The sequence below is a fragment of the Bos indicus genome, chromosome 11 (assembly GCF_029378745.1).
Source record: "Bos indicus isolate NIAB-ARS_2022 breed Sahiwal x Tharparkar chromosome 11, NIAB-ARS_B.indTharparkar_mat_pri_1.0, whole genome shotgun sequence".
In the NCBI taxonomy this organism is placed as follows: domain Eukaryota; kingdom Metazoa; phylum Chordata; class Mammalia; order Artiodactyla; family Bovidae; genus Bos; species Bos indicus.
Genome location: NC_091770.1, coordinates 98,754,971 through 98,766,451, shown reverse-complemented (window position 1 = coordinate 98,766,451; position 11,481 = coordinate 98,754,971). Strand labels below are relative to the sequence as shown.

The following is an 11,481-nucleotide window of genomic DNA, read 5'->3' as shown; positions in this document are numbered from 1 at the left end:
TCTTCCAATGAGCAAGCATTTTTTAATTTCATGGCTACAGTCACAGTCCTCAGTGATTTTGGAGCCCAAGAAAATAAAACCTATCACTGTTTGAACTTTTTCCCCATCTATTTGCCATCAACTGATAGGACTGGATGCCGTGATCTTAGTTTTTTCAATGTTGAATTTTAAGACAGCTTTTTTACTCTCCTCTTACACCTTCATCAAGAGACTCTTTAGTTCCTCTTCAATTTCTGCCATAAGGATGGTGTCATCTACATATCTGAGATTGTTGATATTTCTCCTGGCTATCTTGATTCCAGCTTGTGAACCATCCAGCCCAGCATTTAGCATGTTATACTCTGTATAGAAGTTAAATACGCAGAGTGACAATATACAGCCTAGATGTACTTCTTTCCCAATTTTGAACGAGTCTATTGTTCCATGTCCAGTTCTGTTACATCTTGCTGTGCATACAGGCTTCTCAGGAGAAGTTCCATTTGGGTGTGATGAAAATGTTGGCGAATTAAGACAAAGGTGGGGGTCACACAACTTTGAATATATTAAAAACTACTGAATTATGCACTTTAAAAGAGTGAATTATATCTATCTCGATAAATGAAAAGCTCATCATTGCTGAGGCCAGCTTTAACTAGGACACTAACTTTTGACCCTTTTGCCCATTTCATGGGGTCTCAGTTTGAGGCAGAAAGGAAAACTCTCGAGTTTGAAGCAATATAAACATTTTTCATTTTCACAAAATCTCTGGACTTTTTGTAATACAATATTTTACAAAGAAAAACCAAACATTGTTAGGAGAATCCCAGCCACGAAACCAAAGAGAATTCCCCACAGCATCATCGCAGATAGCAGAATCCTACACTGAAGGGCTATCATCAGCTTGATGATAATAATGATGAGTTATACAGAAGTGTATGCACATTGGTGTAAGTTTGTCAACTGTCTTTTCTTAGGAAGATCTTTCATACATTGTATGAAAATTCAAGTCTATGTTAATGATGTGAAAATAGGCTTGGTTTTATGGCAATGGTAGCTGGTAGTAGTAATTTCAGGGACCTTCCTTGGCAAAATTAAAAGCTGAAGATAAAATTTAAGAACAAAACTAACAAAAACAAATCATTGAAAGCTGTAAACTACAAATGTCTCCAAAACTGGGGCAGGGTGGGGGGGTGCGGTTCTGGGAGTGCAATCCAGATGCCTGTGTGGGACCATTGCTTTTGGGGACACGGGGATTCTCCAGAGGTTCGGACCTGGGTTACAGTGGCTGAGAGGGAACAAGACTTGATCACCCAGAGGACAATACCATCTAGAATGGAAAGGTTAGGATTCAGCACAGAACACCAAGTGTGTTCTCTTCTCTCTGAATATGTTGTTCTTTTAAATACAGGAACATGTGAGGAGGACAAAAATAGCCCATCATCTTTCAGAAAGCAATTAACATTTAAAAAATAGCAAGACAGACACAGCCCATCTTCCTCCTAAGAGCTAAAGCCATCTGCCCTCACACACTGAGCAGCACCTTGCCATGTATCTCCTCCGGACCTTTCACAGGATCATAAAGCAAAAGCATGCAGAGGAGAAAGCACCGACCCAGTCAGAATCAAAGAGCCTAATGTTCCATGTGCCACGTCCTGAAAAAACGTTTACTGGCTCTTCTGCAGCGTCTTACTGAATCATTTTTAGAAGAGGGATCGTGTGGGTAAAGGAGACTATCCCGTGGAAACTTAAATATTGATTATAAAAGCTTTTGTAAAACATATACATTTCAAGAATAAATGCATTCCACAGACACAAACCTAGCTAAGAAAAAAATCAACGAGACTGGGATTGTACTTTTACAAGGCGAACTTGTAAAACATAAACCCTCGAGTGTCTGTAGGGAAGTGCGTGAGGGCAAGTGGCCTTGAGGAAACTTGGCCACAAGTGGGAGGGGAGCACCTTGGAGAGGACACCGTACCCATGCAATGAGGAAAGCAGCACGAGAAGGTGAGGTGCAGTGCGGACCTCTGCCTAGCAGCTCCTGCTGGTTAGGGTCAGGGAAAACCCGAGAGAGTCCTCAAATAGAAGAGAGCTGGAAAACGGTCTGGAGGGAAAGTCCAGGCCAAATATTCTCCTGAGAAACGAATGAGCCAATCACAGTGAGTTAAAACCTGACCCTAATAGTAGTAGCTTTAAGGCCTGTTGGGGTAATTAGAACTTTCCATCAGGTGATGCTATCGGAGAGGAGAGAACTAAGTGGGTTCGGCTCCATCCCCTGCTGCTCGAGGCACTTTTCTGGAGTTAGTAGCTAAGACAAGATCCTGAACGTACTTCATCTCAGGGAGAGAGAGGAAAACCAACAGGCTTTCCAGATATGGCTTAGCGACACCTCCGTTGCCAAGGCATCCATCTGAGCCCCTAACCCATGAGCAGCGGCTTAGGTGGGAGGAGACCGGGAGCGGATGGGAGAGCTGGTCAGGTAGGAAGCGTAGGGACCGTCCCCAAACACGTTGGCGTAGGACGACTTGAGGAACTGGACGTAGTTCTGCATGCTGCGGCTGGTGCTCTCCGACTGCTCCAGGCGGTCTTTCAGGTCCTGCAGGCGGCTCTGGTAGCGGCGATCAGCCTGAGGGGAGGAACAGGCCGGGGCCCAGTGTGGGACGCCCAGAACAGACCACCCCTAGAGGCCAGGGGATGAGGGCTGCTAATGGGTCGCTTTCTTTCTGAAAATATTCTCAACCTGGATTGTGGTGATAACTGCACAACTCAGAATGTACTCAAAACTACTGAATTGTACAATCTGAATGAGAGAGTTTTATGGTAAATGCCCTCTTAACAAAGCTGGTAATAAACAAGGGGAGGGGCCTGGAATATCCTGAAGGGACGGGAAAGTGATGGGAGGAAAATAAAACCATGTCATATTCATAAAAAGAACAGAACACAGTGCCCTGCAGGCGCCAGGAAGCTCAACCTTCAACCCATACCCTTCTTGTCTGCTACCACCCCCGCTACCCCCAGACAGACTCACGTCGTCCCGGCTCCGCCGCAGCTGGCTGAGCTCGGTCTTGGTCCTGCTCAGCTGGGTCTCAAGGTCCAGGATCTTGTTCTGGGCTGCTCGCTCCTTGGAGGCTGCGTGCTCCTTGGTTTGTTCCACCTGCCCAGAAAGCACAGAGGTGGGGCTGGCTTACCTGACACAGGGACACCTGGTAAAGAAGAGGCTGGACCACTCCCACTGACCGGTCTCACTGTGGAGAATTCTCTGCAGCCTCAGGGCGGGAGCTAGCTACGGAGACCACTTCTGCAAGCCTGCTTCACCTGCCCTTTGCCAACGCTCCATGAGTTACCACCTCAGATGTGGAACACCTGTCTGAGGCCCACTCTGGCAGCAATGACAGGAGCAGTTGTGAATCCAGTGCCAAGTCCTTTACAATCATTGCTCATTTGATCTTCATGATGAATCTGTGGGGGCAGGTACTACTACGATATGCCCATTTTTCAGATGAGGAGATAGGTTCAGAGAAGTTAAGCGATGTGCCCAAAGACGCAGAGCTGCTTAACAACAGATGTGAGACTGACCTGCCTCCTGGCGTCTTCAATGGCGCTCTCCAACTGCCTCGCCAGGGTTCCGCATTCCCGTGTTTTCTCCTCCAGTCGCAGCTGGGACTGGTGGATTGCCTCCTCCCTCTTGGCAATCACCTGTAGGAACTCGATATTCTGGGCACTGGTCGCCTCCAGTTTCCTAGGTGAAAGCACTCAGTCAGAGTCTGCTCGTCCCACTATGTGTCCTGTTCCACACAGCTGGGGGCTGCCAGCCACGCTGGACCGGGTTCACACCACACCAAGAATCTCCAGGGAATAACAGGAATAAATCAAAGAACTCTGCTGATCATCATGACGGCAAGGAGCTGTATGGAGAGTGGGAGAAGCAAGCACAGACTGACTGTGGGCTGTGCTGCGTACATGTATCATCACATGTGATATGGCAGCTTGCAGCTCAGGAATGTGGGTTCCATTCTGATCCCCACTTTACAAATGAAGCAACTGTGCCACGGAGAGGTGAAGTCTTTGGCTCAAGGTCACCACAGCTGGTAGGTCTGTCACCAAAACCCACGCCCACCCCCCCCCCCGACTTCTTCACTGCTGCCACCCTCAGCAAAGGGACTTCAGCTGGAGCACTCAACATCATTTGTGACCAGCCATGGGGCAGCAGTGACCATCTTGTGTGCACACATGGTCCCCGCTGCACTTCCAGAACACCTTCCAATCTCAGGAGTTCTTTAAGTCCTGCAACTTTGCAGCTGCATCTTTGAGGCCAGCAGAGTAAAGGTGGAGCCCAGGGGAGACCACTTGCTTAAAGTCCCTGCTGGCAGGCTGTGTGAGCCACCTGGGCCAACTGCAGCCTCCTGGGATTCCCCAAGTCTTTCATCACTGAAACGAGGGCTCCAACCCTCATGTTATGGACACTAAATGCTCGGGAGGAAGAACTTTGCAAGTCACCAGCTGTGTGCTCTTGGGCAAGTCACCTAACCTCTCCCCAGGCTCAGTCTCCTTGTATCTAAAACGGGGATAATACCAACTCATATATACTATTCTATACAGCGTGATTTTGCACACCAGGTAACGTGCTAAGCCCTTTGAGGATTATCTCGAGGAAGATACACAACAACCCCAAGAACTGGACTTCTCCCTACCTTGCTCCCTTTCTCAAGATGAGTAAACAGGGTGATGAGGTTCAAAAGGATGAAATGATTTGCTCAAGATCACAATGCAGGTAAAGTGGCCAAGTTGTGATCAAAGGCCAAAGATTCTGATTCCAAAACGTGAACTCTTTTCCTGACTGCCTCCAGTAGACCGTAAGTAACAGGGAATAGATCAGAAAGGTCTTGGGAAGGGTGACCAGGAATAAAGAGCAGAATGTGGGGGAGTGTCTCCCACTGCAGCACCTGGCCCTGCTGGTTTGCTTGGATGAAGCATGCCTTTCTGATAGGTGGTGCCTATGGGTGGCCTGATCCTTTTCTTAATTTTTCTTTTTATTTCTTGGCCACACTATGAAGCATGCAGGACCTTAGTTCCCCGAGCAGGTATCGAACCCAGGTTCCCTGCAGTGAAGCGCAGAGTCTTAACCATTGGACCACCACTGGGTGGTCTGATCTTGATCACACTGTCATGGAGCATCCCCTCTGGCCAGAGACCACCTTCCTCTCTCCCACAATGCTTACCACTGCAGTGGAAACAGCTTTTCCTCTGAGGTCTGCCTAGTACCTTCCAGGGCCTCGAGTCCCTCAAACATTTCTGCACACTGAGCCCAAAGCAGCTAAGTGGCTGAAAAGTCTCAGGTCCTAGGAAGAGGACAGAGATTGGACCAAGTGCCTCTAACCTCTCCAGTTCATCCACCTTCAGACTCAGCTGTTTATTTTCCTTCTGGGAAGCCTGATGTTTCTCTCTCGCCATCTCCAGCTTGTCCCCCTGGTGTTCGATCTAAAATGACAGGAACACAGACTGGTTTACAAAAGAACCTCCAGGTACAGCCCTCCCTTATCCCTGTGACCTGTCATCCACACCCAGGAGAGAGGCACGCTGCCCTCAGCAGGCATCCAAGTCTCAACGCACAACCTGGAGGAGAGAGGAGAGTGGGGACAGGTTAGGCCCAACCCCCGAGATCGAAGGCTCTCCCACGCTGAGAGAAGCCAGCTTCGATCCTGAATAGCCATGACGACACAGTCTGGTTCAGGAGAGGCCAGTCAGTAGGATCTGGGCAGACGTAAGGCAGAAGCAGAGAGCAGGCCTAACTGGTCCACGCAACCCACTACCGAGCTTTACCAAGGATGTTGGTGGGACTGCTGATGTCATTCTCCTTAACTGGGGACCACTGCAAGCAAGGCCATGGGAAATCTATCAAGTCCTTCAGACTGGCAGGTTTGAGAAGTTATCCAGAGACTCAGACATCCAGGCCTGAAAGGTCCTGAGTACACTCAGGTTCAAGAGTAGGCAGGTGATTTCAAGTACTAAGAACGTGGGCTTGGGGACCAGACAGAGCTGGCTGGCTTCCAGTCCCTGTTGAGAAGCATTAGTTCAGGAGAGTGTGACCTGTGACCTCAGGAAATGACTTCTCCCCCTCTCTGCCCTTGGCTGCTTTTTGTGAAATGGGGAAAATAAGACCCTTTGCAAAGTTACTGGGAGAATTAAATGAGAGAATGCCGGAGCACAGAGCACATGCTCAAAAAATGGCAGCTACTTCCACCGTTACTGCAAGGACGCAGGTGTAGACAGGGGAAGGGTCTCGCCCAAGGTCACAGTGCAGATGAGAAGCGTACCGTTTCTTAGACCTTGCCGGCTTGGTTCCAGGCACCCAAAGGCAGATTATCTCTGGGAGAAAAGCAGTCCTCTGTTGGGACAGAAGCTCAGGCAAGGGGTCTATTCAGACTAGGGAAAGGCAGCTAAAGCAAGAGAAAGACGGAGACAAAGAAAACCTATGGCTTGGTGTCCGCTGGTGGCATGAGGCTTGAGGACAGCAGCAGAGCGTTGAAGGGCAAGGCCGGCGGAGACTTGGAGCACTCGGGGAGCAGCGAGAGCAGGAGGGCCCGGCAGCTCCTATAACTATAATCACTTTGTGCAAACACAAGGCATTTGGCACACCAGACTTTTATTTCACAGCACTGATGATAGCTCACTCCTTTCAGAAAGCGGCAGCCAAGAAAAAGGAAGTGGTCCTCCCTTGGGGGGGGGCGGCGCGCGCGTGCAGCTCATCTTGGTAAGCGGGCCCCTGCTCGGGCCAGTTCGTGGGACCCTTTCTGCCAGTCCCTTACCCGGCTGCGCAGGTCTGATATGATGGCTGTGAGGTCAATGTTCTTCCGCTCATAGCCCTGCAGCTGATCCTGGCACTCAGCCAGTTTAGCCTCTGTGATCTTAAGGATATCGGGCAGCTGCTGCAGGTCAGCCAGCTGGGACTGGAACTGCCTCCGTGCCTGGAGTGGGAGAGAGGAGCCCACAGTTGGGAAGGGCCTGGTGGCTGCAGCAGCCAAACAGAATCCTTGGGAGTGTGGCAAGGCCGCCCTCAGGCCCCTGGAAAGGGTCCTGCAAGGCCCACGGGCAGAAGTGCAGCCTCCCGGCAGGCCACTGAAAACATCTTAGGTGTTCTCTGGGGGGACACATTTGGCTACTTGGTGACTGCAGCCTGCTGCTCCTTTACTCACTGAAGAATAATGGTGACCATGTAACAAACTCCAGGACCCAGGCGTTACTCCCTGAATTCATACAACTTAACACAGTAGGTGCTGCTGGCCCCACCTAAAGACTCTGAGGATCAAAGGATCACTTGCCCAAGGTCACTCAGTTAGGAACTGGCAGAGCCAGGATGCAAGTCTAGTGTAACCCAAAAGCTCCTAGGAAGGCAGTCACAACACTCTGGGTCAGAGGGAAAGCTATCACCTATCAGGTCTTCACCCATCCTTGTATTAAGGAGGAGCCTAAGGACTGCAGAGGGGCAGTAACGTGTCCAAGGATATGCAGCCAGGTACTGGCTGAGCCTGGACTCAATCTGTCTCCAAGGTCACTATTAAGATGATCTCTTTGCTTCCAGACAGCCAAGCTGTCTCTAGAATAATAATGCTTTTTGGTGGGGAAGGGGACAGGAGGCAATTTTTTGGTTGGCACAAAATTAAAACATCACAAAGAAGGCATGCAACAGGCACACCTAAGGCCTGACAGATCTGTGGATCTGAATCCACCTGAATGTTCCAAGCAGGGGAAATTTTTTTTTTTTTAAGGAAAACCAGGATGAGAAAGAGGAATAACGAGGAAGCAGGAAAGAGAAGAGATGAGAAGCACATCGGAGAGCGTCAAGGACAGACAGGAGGGACAGACTGCAGGCCCGGGACTGGGGAGGGGAAGAAGGCGAGCACAGGGAGCAATACCGCTTCAATCTCTTTGTTCATCTCATCTTTAAGGATCTTGTTCTCTTTGTCACAGCGTTCCAGCTGGGCAGCCACTTCATCAGCCTCCAGTCTGGTCTTCATCACCTGGGAACCAACAAAGCATTGGGCCATCTTGGGCAGAGCCAAGTTTTGGTGATAAAAAAACAAACAGACACCTTTTTGGGGGGAGGCCTTGGGGTGAACCTCCCTCCATAGCAGGAGGCGCTGCTGCCCTGGCAGGGCCGCTGACACCGGACAGCCTACCTGACTCTTATAGTTGTCAATCATTCCCTCATAGTTCTTAACTGATGCCTTCAGCTGCTGGACCTCGATGTGCGCCTGGTTGAGCTTGTCCTCCATTGGGGCAAAGCTAGCCTAGAAGGGAACCAGATCAAGGTTAACCGGCTAGTGGGTAACCAGCAGGAAAGGTCCTGGAGCAGGTGGCCAAACCAAGCCCTGACTCCTACTCTGAGGGGCTGGCAAAGGGAAGCCCCACCTACTCGACCCCTGCCAGCAGGTTTCCTCAGAGAGGCACCAAGGCAGGGCTTCCCAATATGACCAACTCAAGTGAAGACAGATGAAAATAAGAGATTCCCGTGTTTTTCTGTTCTTATCACAAAAGCAATGCATTATTGGGAATTCCTTGGCAGTCCCATGGTTAGGATTCAGCACTTTCACTCCTGGGAGCCAGGATTTGATCTTTAGGAAACTAAGATCCGAATGCCTCAGGGCATGACCAAAATAAAGAAAAAAACGAGAAAAAGGCAACATATTATCATTAAAGAAAATGGAGATAAAACCCAGAAAAACAAATCATGATTCCTTAGTATATGGCTATATATTGATAGCTGTGTAGATATTTTATTTTTTCCAGTAAGCATGGGATTATATTATATCCAGTGCTTTGCAACAAACTCTTCAATTAACAAGTATGTTGAGAACTACTTCTCTCATCAATAAATGCTCACCTTAGCAGATGGGACAAAATAAAGTCATGGTATCTCAATAAAATAATAAGCACTCATTTAAAAGAAAGAAAGCAAAAGAAAAAAAAGATATCCATGAAATGTGGTTGAGTGGGAAAACCAAGCTGCAGAATAACAGATGGAAGGATGAATGTGCATATGTTTGAATATGCAGGTTACTATCCGAGTAAAAAAAACTGGAATAAATGTACATATACAGGTAACAGAGACCTTCAGTTCTGCCATCACATTTCTGTGATGTTTTCAACTTTCATATAAGCATATTTTACCTCTGTAATTATGATTGCCTTTGTAATTAATGTCTGGGAAAATATACTTCTACAGACATTCTGAAGGGCCACACTGTATCTCACCACACAGACATAGCGGCCTTCAAATAATACCCTAGTGAACTGTCAGGCGTGGGCTTGTCTGTCACTTGTCCAACACCTGCACGGCAACCAGTGACACGAACGCTCCCCCGCCTTTTTAAAATGAAAAAGACGGACACCACCAAGCGCTGCTGCGGAGACACGGAGCACGTTGCTCACACGCCCCTGATGAGCCTGGAGACCTGCACACCCAGCTTTACGTTCGCGGGCACCTACCGAGGGTCACCGTACCACCTACTGACCGAGCATTTCTACTTCAAGGTATAGGAAGCTGTACCGCCGGACATCCGTCGACAGCAGAATGGACAAGCGTGTCGTGGGATAATTCCTACAACGGCACAATGCACGGCACAGAGACGAATGCACCACCACACACGCCGTGGATAACTTCCACAAACAGAACGCCGAGGAAAAGCCACAAGGGCCAGGCTCAGAGTTCAAAACCAGGCCAACTCATCTGGAGTGACAGAGTCAGGACAACCATTCCGTTAGCAGCGGATGTTTGTAACTAGGTGAGGTCACCGGGGTGGCTGGCTTTAAGGTTCCATCAGGGTGACTGGTGGACAAAGTACGTCTGTTTTGTGTACCTTTCTATATTATACTTCCTTAAATCTATCTATCTTAACAAAAATCAGTAAAAAAAAAAAAAAAAACAAAAGACACTACTGCCCAGATCAGTTAAAAAGCAAGATCAAACCTGGCTCTGCAATGTCAACCTCTGTTCGCTGCCTCTCACCACCGGGTTGCTGGAGGGTGTAAAGTGAGTGGTTAAAAGCTAGTGGTTACAGCCCCAGAGTCAGACTGAAGTTCAAATCCAAACTCCCAATACTTCCAAGGGCAGACTCTTGGCAAGAAACTTAAACTTGCTCTAAGCAGTCTCCTTATTCTAGAAAGTGGAGTAATTATCACATTATTGGGAGGTTACAGTGAGCGTGAATGCAAGTGGATGGTCCCAGCAGTGCGCCAGGAGCATCAGTGTTAACTTCAAGGTCAGATCGACCTCACATGCATGGGCTGAATGTCACGTGGGGCACTTCACCCGCCTCACCCTCCACGCAGGACCTCACTTCCTCCCCCTAAGGAAACTGCAGCGACAGCGAGGCAGACATCCTGTTCGGGTCCTGCAACTCCACAAGGTTTGGTCAGGACTTGAATCTGGGTCTCCCCGACTCCAGAGGAAGCCCTCTTTAGCCCACTGCTGCCTCCAGGCCCTTGGGAGATCCCGGCGGTCATCTCTGGGCCCAACCAGGAGTGCCCAGCCATCTGCTCTCTACCCGAATGTCCCGGGCCTGGCTCTCACGACCCACCTTCAGCCTCTCGTTCTCTAGTTTGAACGCGGAATACTCGGCGGTCTGCCGATGTAGTCTCTCCACCAGGCTGTCCCGGTCTTCCCTCATCTTCTCCTCCAAGGTCTGTTGTTGGTTTACGAGATCTGTCACCCGGCTGGAAGGTCACAAAGCGAAAGCAGACACAATCAAGCCCGCGGGCTATGAGCAGCCTGCGTCTTTGTGTGGAGTGGGGCCTGGGCTTCCTTCCCAGGTCACCCATGTCCCTCCTCCCCTTGGCACCCGGCCTGCTCCCAGTCTCCACTGCGAAGAGCAGCTGCCCCCGCATTGGCGCCCATGGCATTCCCAGGTAGCCTGCTTTCATACAGTAGCCTTTAAGGTCTACCTCCCTTACCACCCGCCTCCCAGAAGCCTTCTCTGTTCTAATCGTCCCACAAGGCTGAGACACTGTCTGAAGACAAGGGCCACGGGTGCAGTCCCTTCCCAGCTCCCCAAAGTAGTTCCTGATCTCTTAGCCCACCAGGAACTGAAGTCAGGACAGAACTCCCAGGCTCAGAGGTCAGGGGTGCCCCCAGGCATCCATCTCCCTCACACACACATCGCACTGGGGTTCCATCTCCCCTGGGTGAGGGCAGGTGCCACAAAGCAGTAAAAAGGCACACGGCTCCTTTTTTTTTGAGTATTGAGAAATGAGTTCGTCATTCAGCAAATGTTTTGCAAGTACTAACTAGGCCCAAGCAAACGCATTCTATTGCTTCACCAGCAAACGCCAGCTCAACTTGAAAAGCCCAGTTCAGACATCCCACCTCAGGACGTGTCTTCCGTGATCCCTTTCATCTGTACCTCAGATCCTTCTGCCCTAACTATCCATTTTTTCCCACTAGATGGAGAATCCCAAGGGTAGTGCCCGGCATAAGTGCAGTACAGGGTTAACACCATGGGGAAG

General features: G+C 49.5%; 1 protein-coding gene across 20 annotated transcripts in view; it reads right to left on the bottom strand.

Moving 5' to 3' along the window:
• Window positions 1-705: 705 nt before the first annotated feature.
• The window catches only part of ODF2 (outer dense fiber of sperm tails 2), a 29,999-nt gene continuing 19,223 nt past the window's right edge, over window positions 706-11,481 (bottom strand). For 19 of the 20 annotated variants that reach the window (XM_070799358.1, XM_070799361.1, XM_019970946.2 and 16 more), the window contains 8 exons: window positions 10,557-10,692; window positions 8,157-8,267; window positions 7,893-7,997; window positions 6,786-6,944; window positions 5,357-5,457; window positions 3,556-3,718; window positions 3,008-3,133; window positions 706-2,605 (listed from right to left, as the gene is read on the bottom strand). In XM_070799358.1, coding sequence (XP_070655459.1) covers window positions 2,417-2,605; window positions 3,008-3,133; window positions 3,556-3,718; window positions 5,357-5,457; window positions 6,786-6,944; window positions 7,893-7,997; window positions 8,157-8,267; window positions 10,557-10,692 — 1,090 coding nt within the window. In that variant the 3' untranslated portion in view covers window positions 706-2,416. The other variant, XM_019970955.2, reaches the window with a different exon arrangement.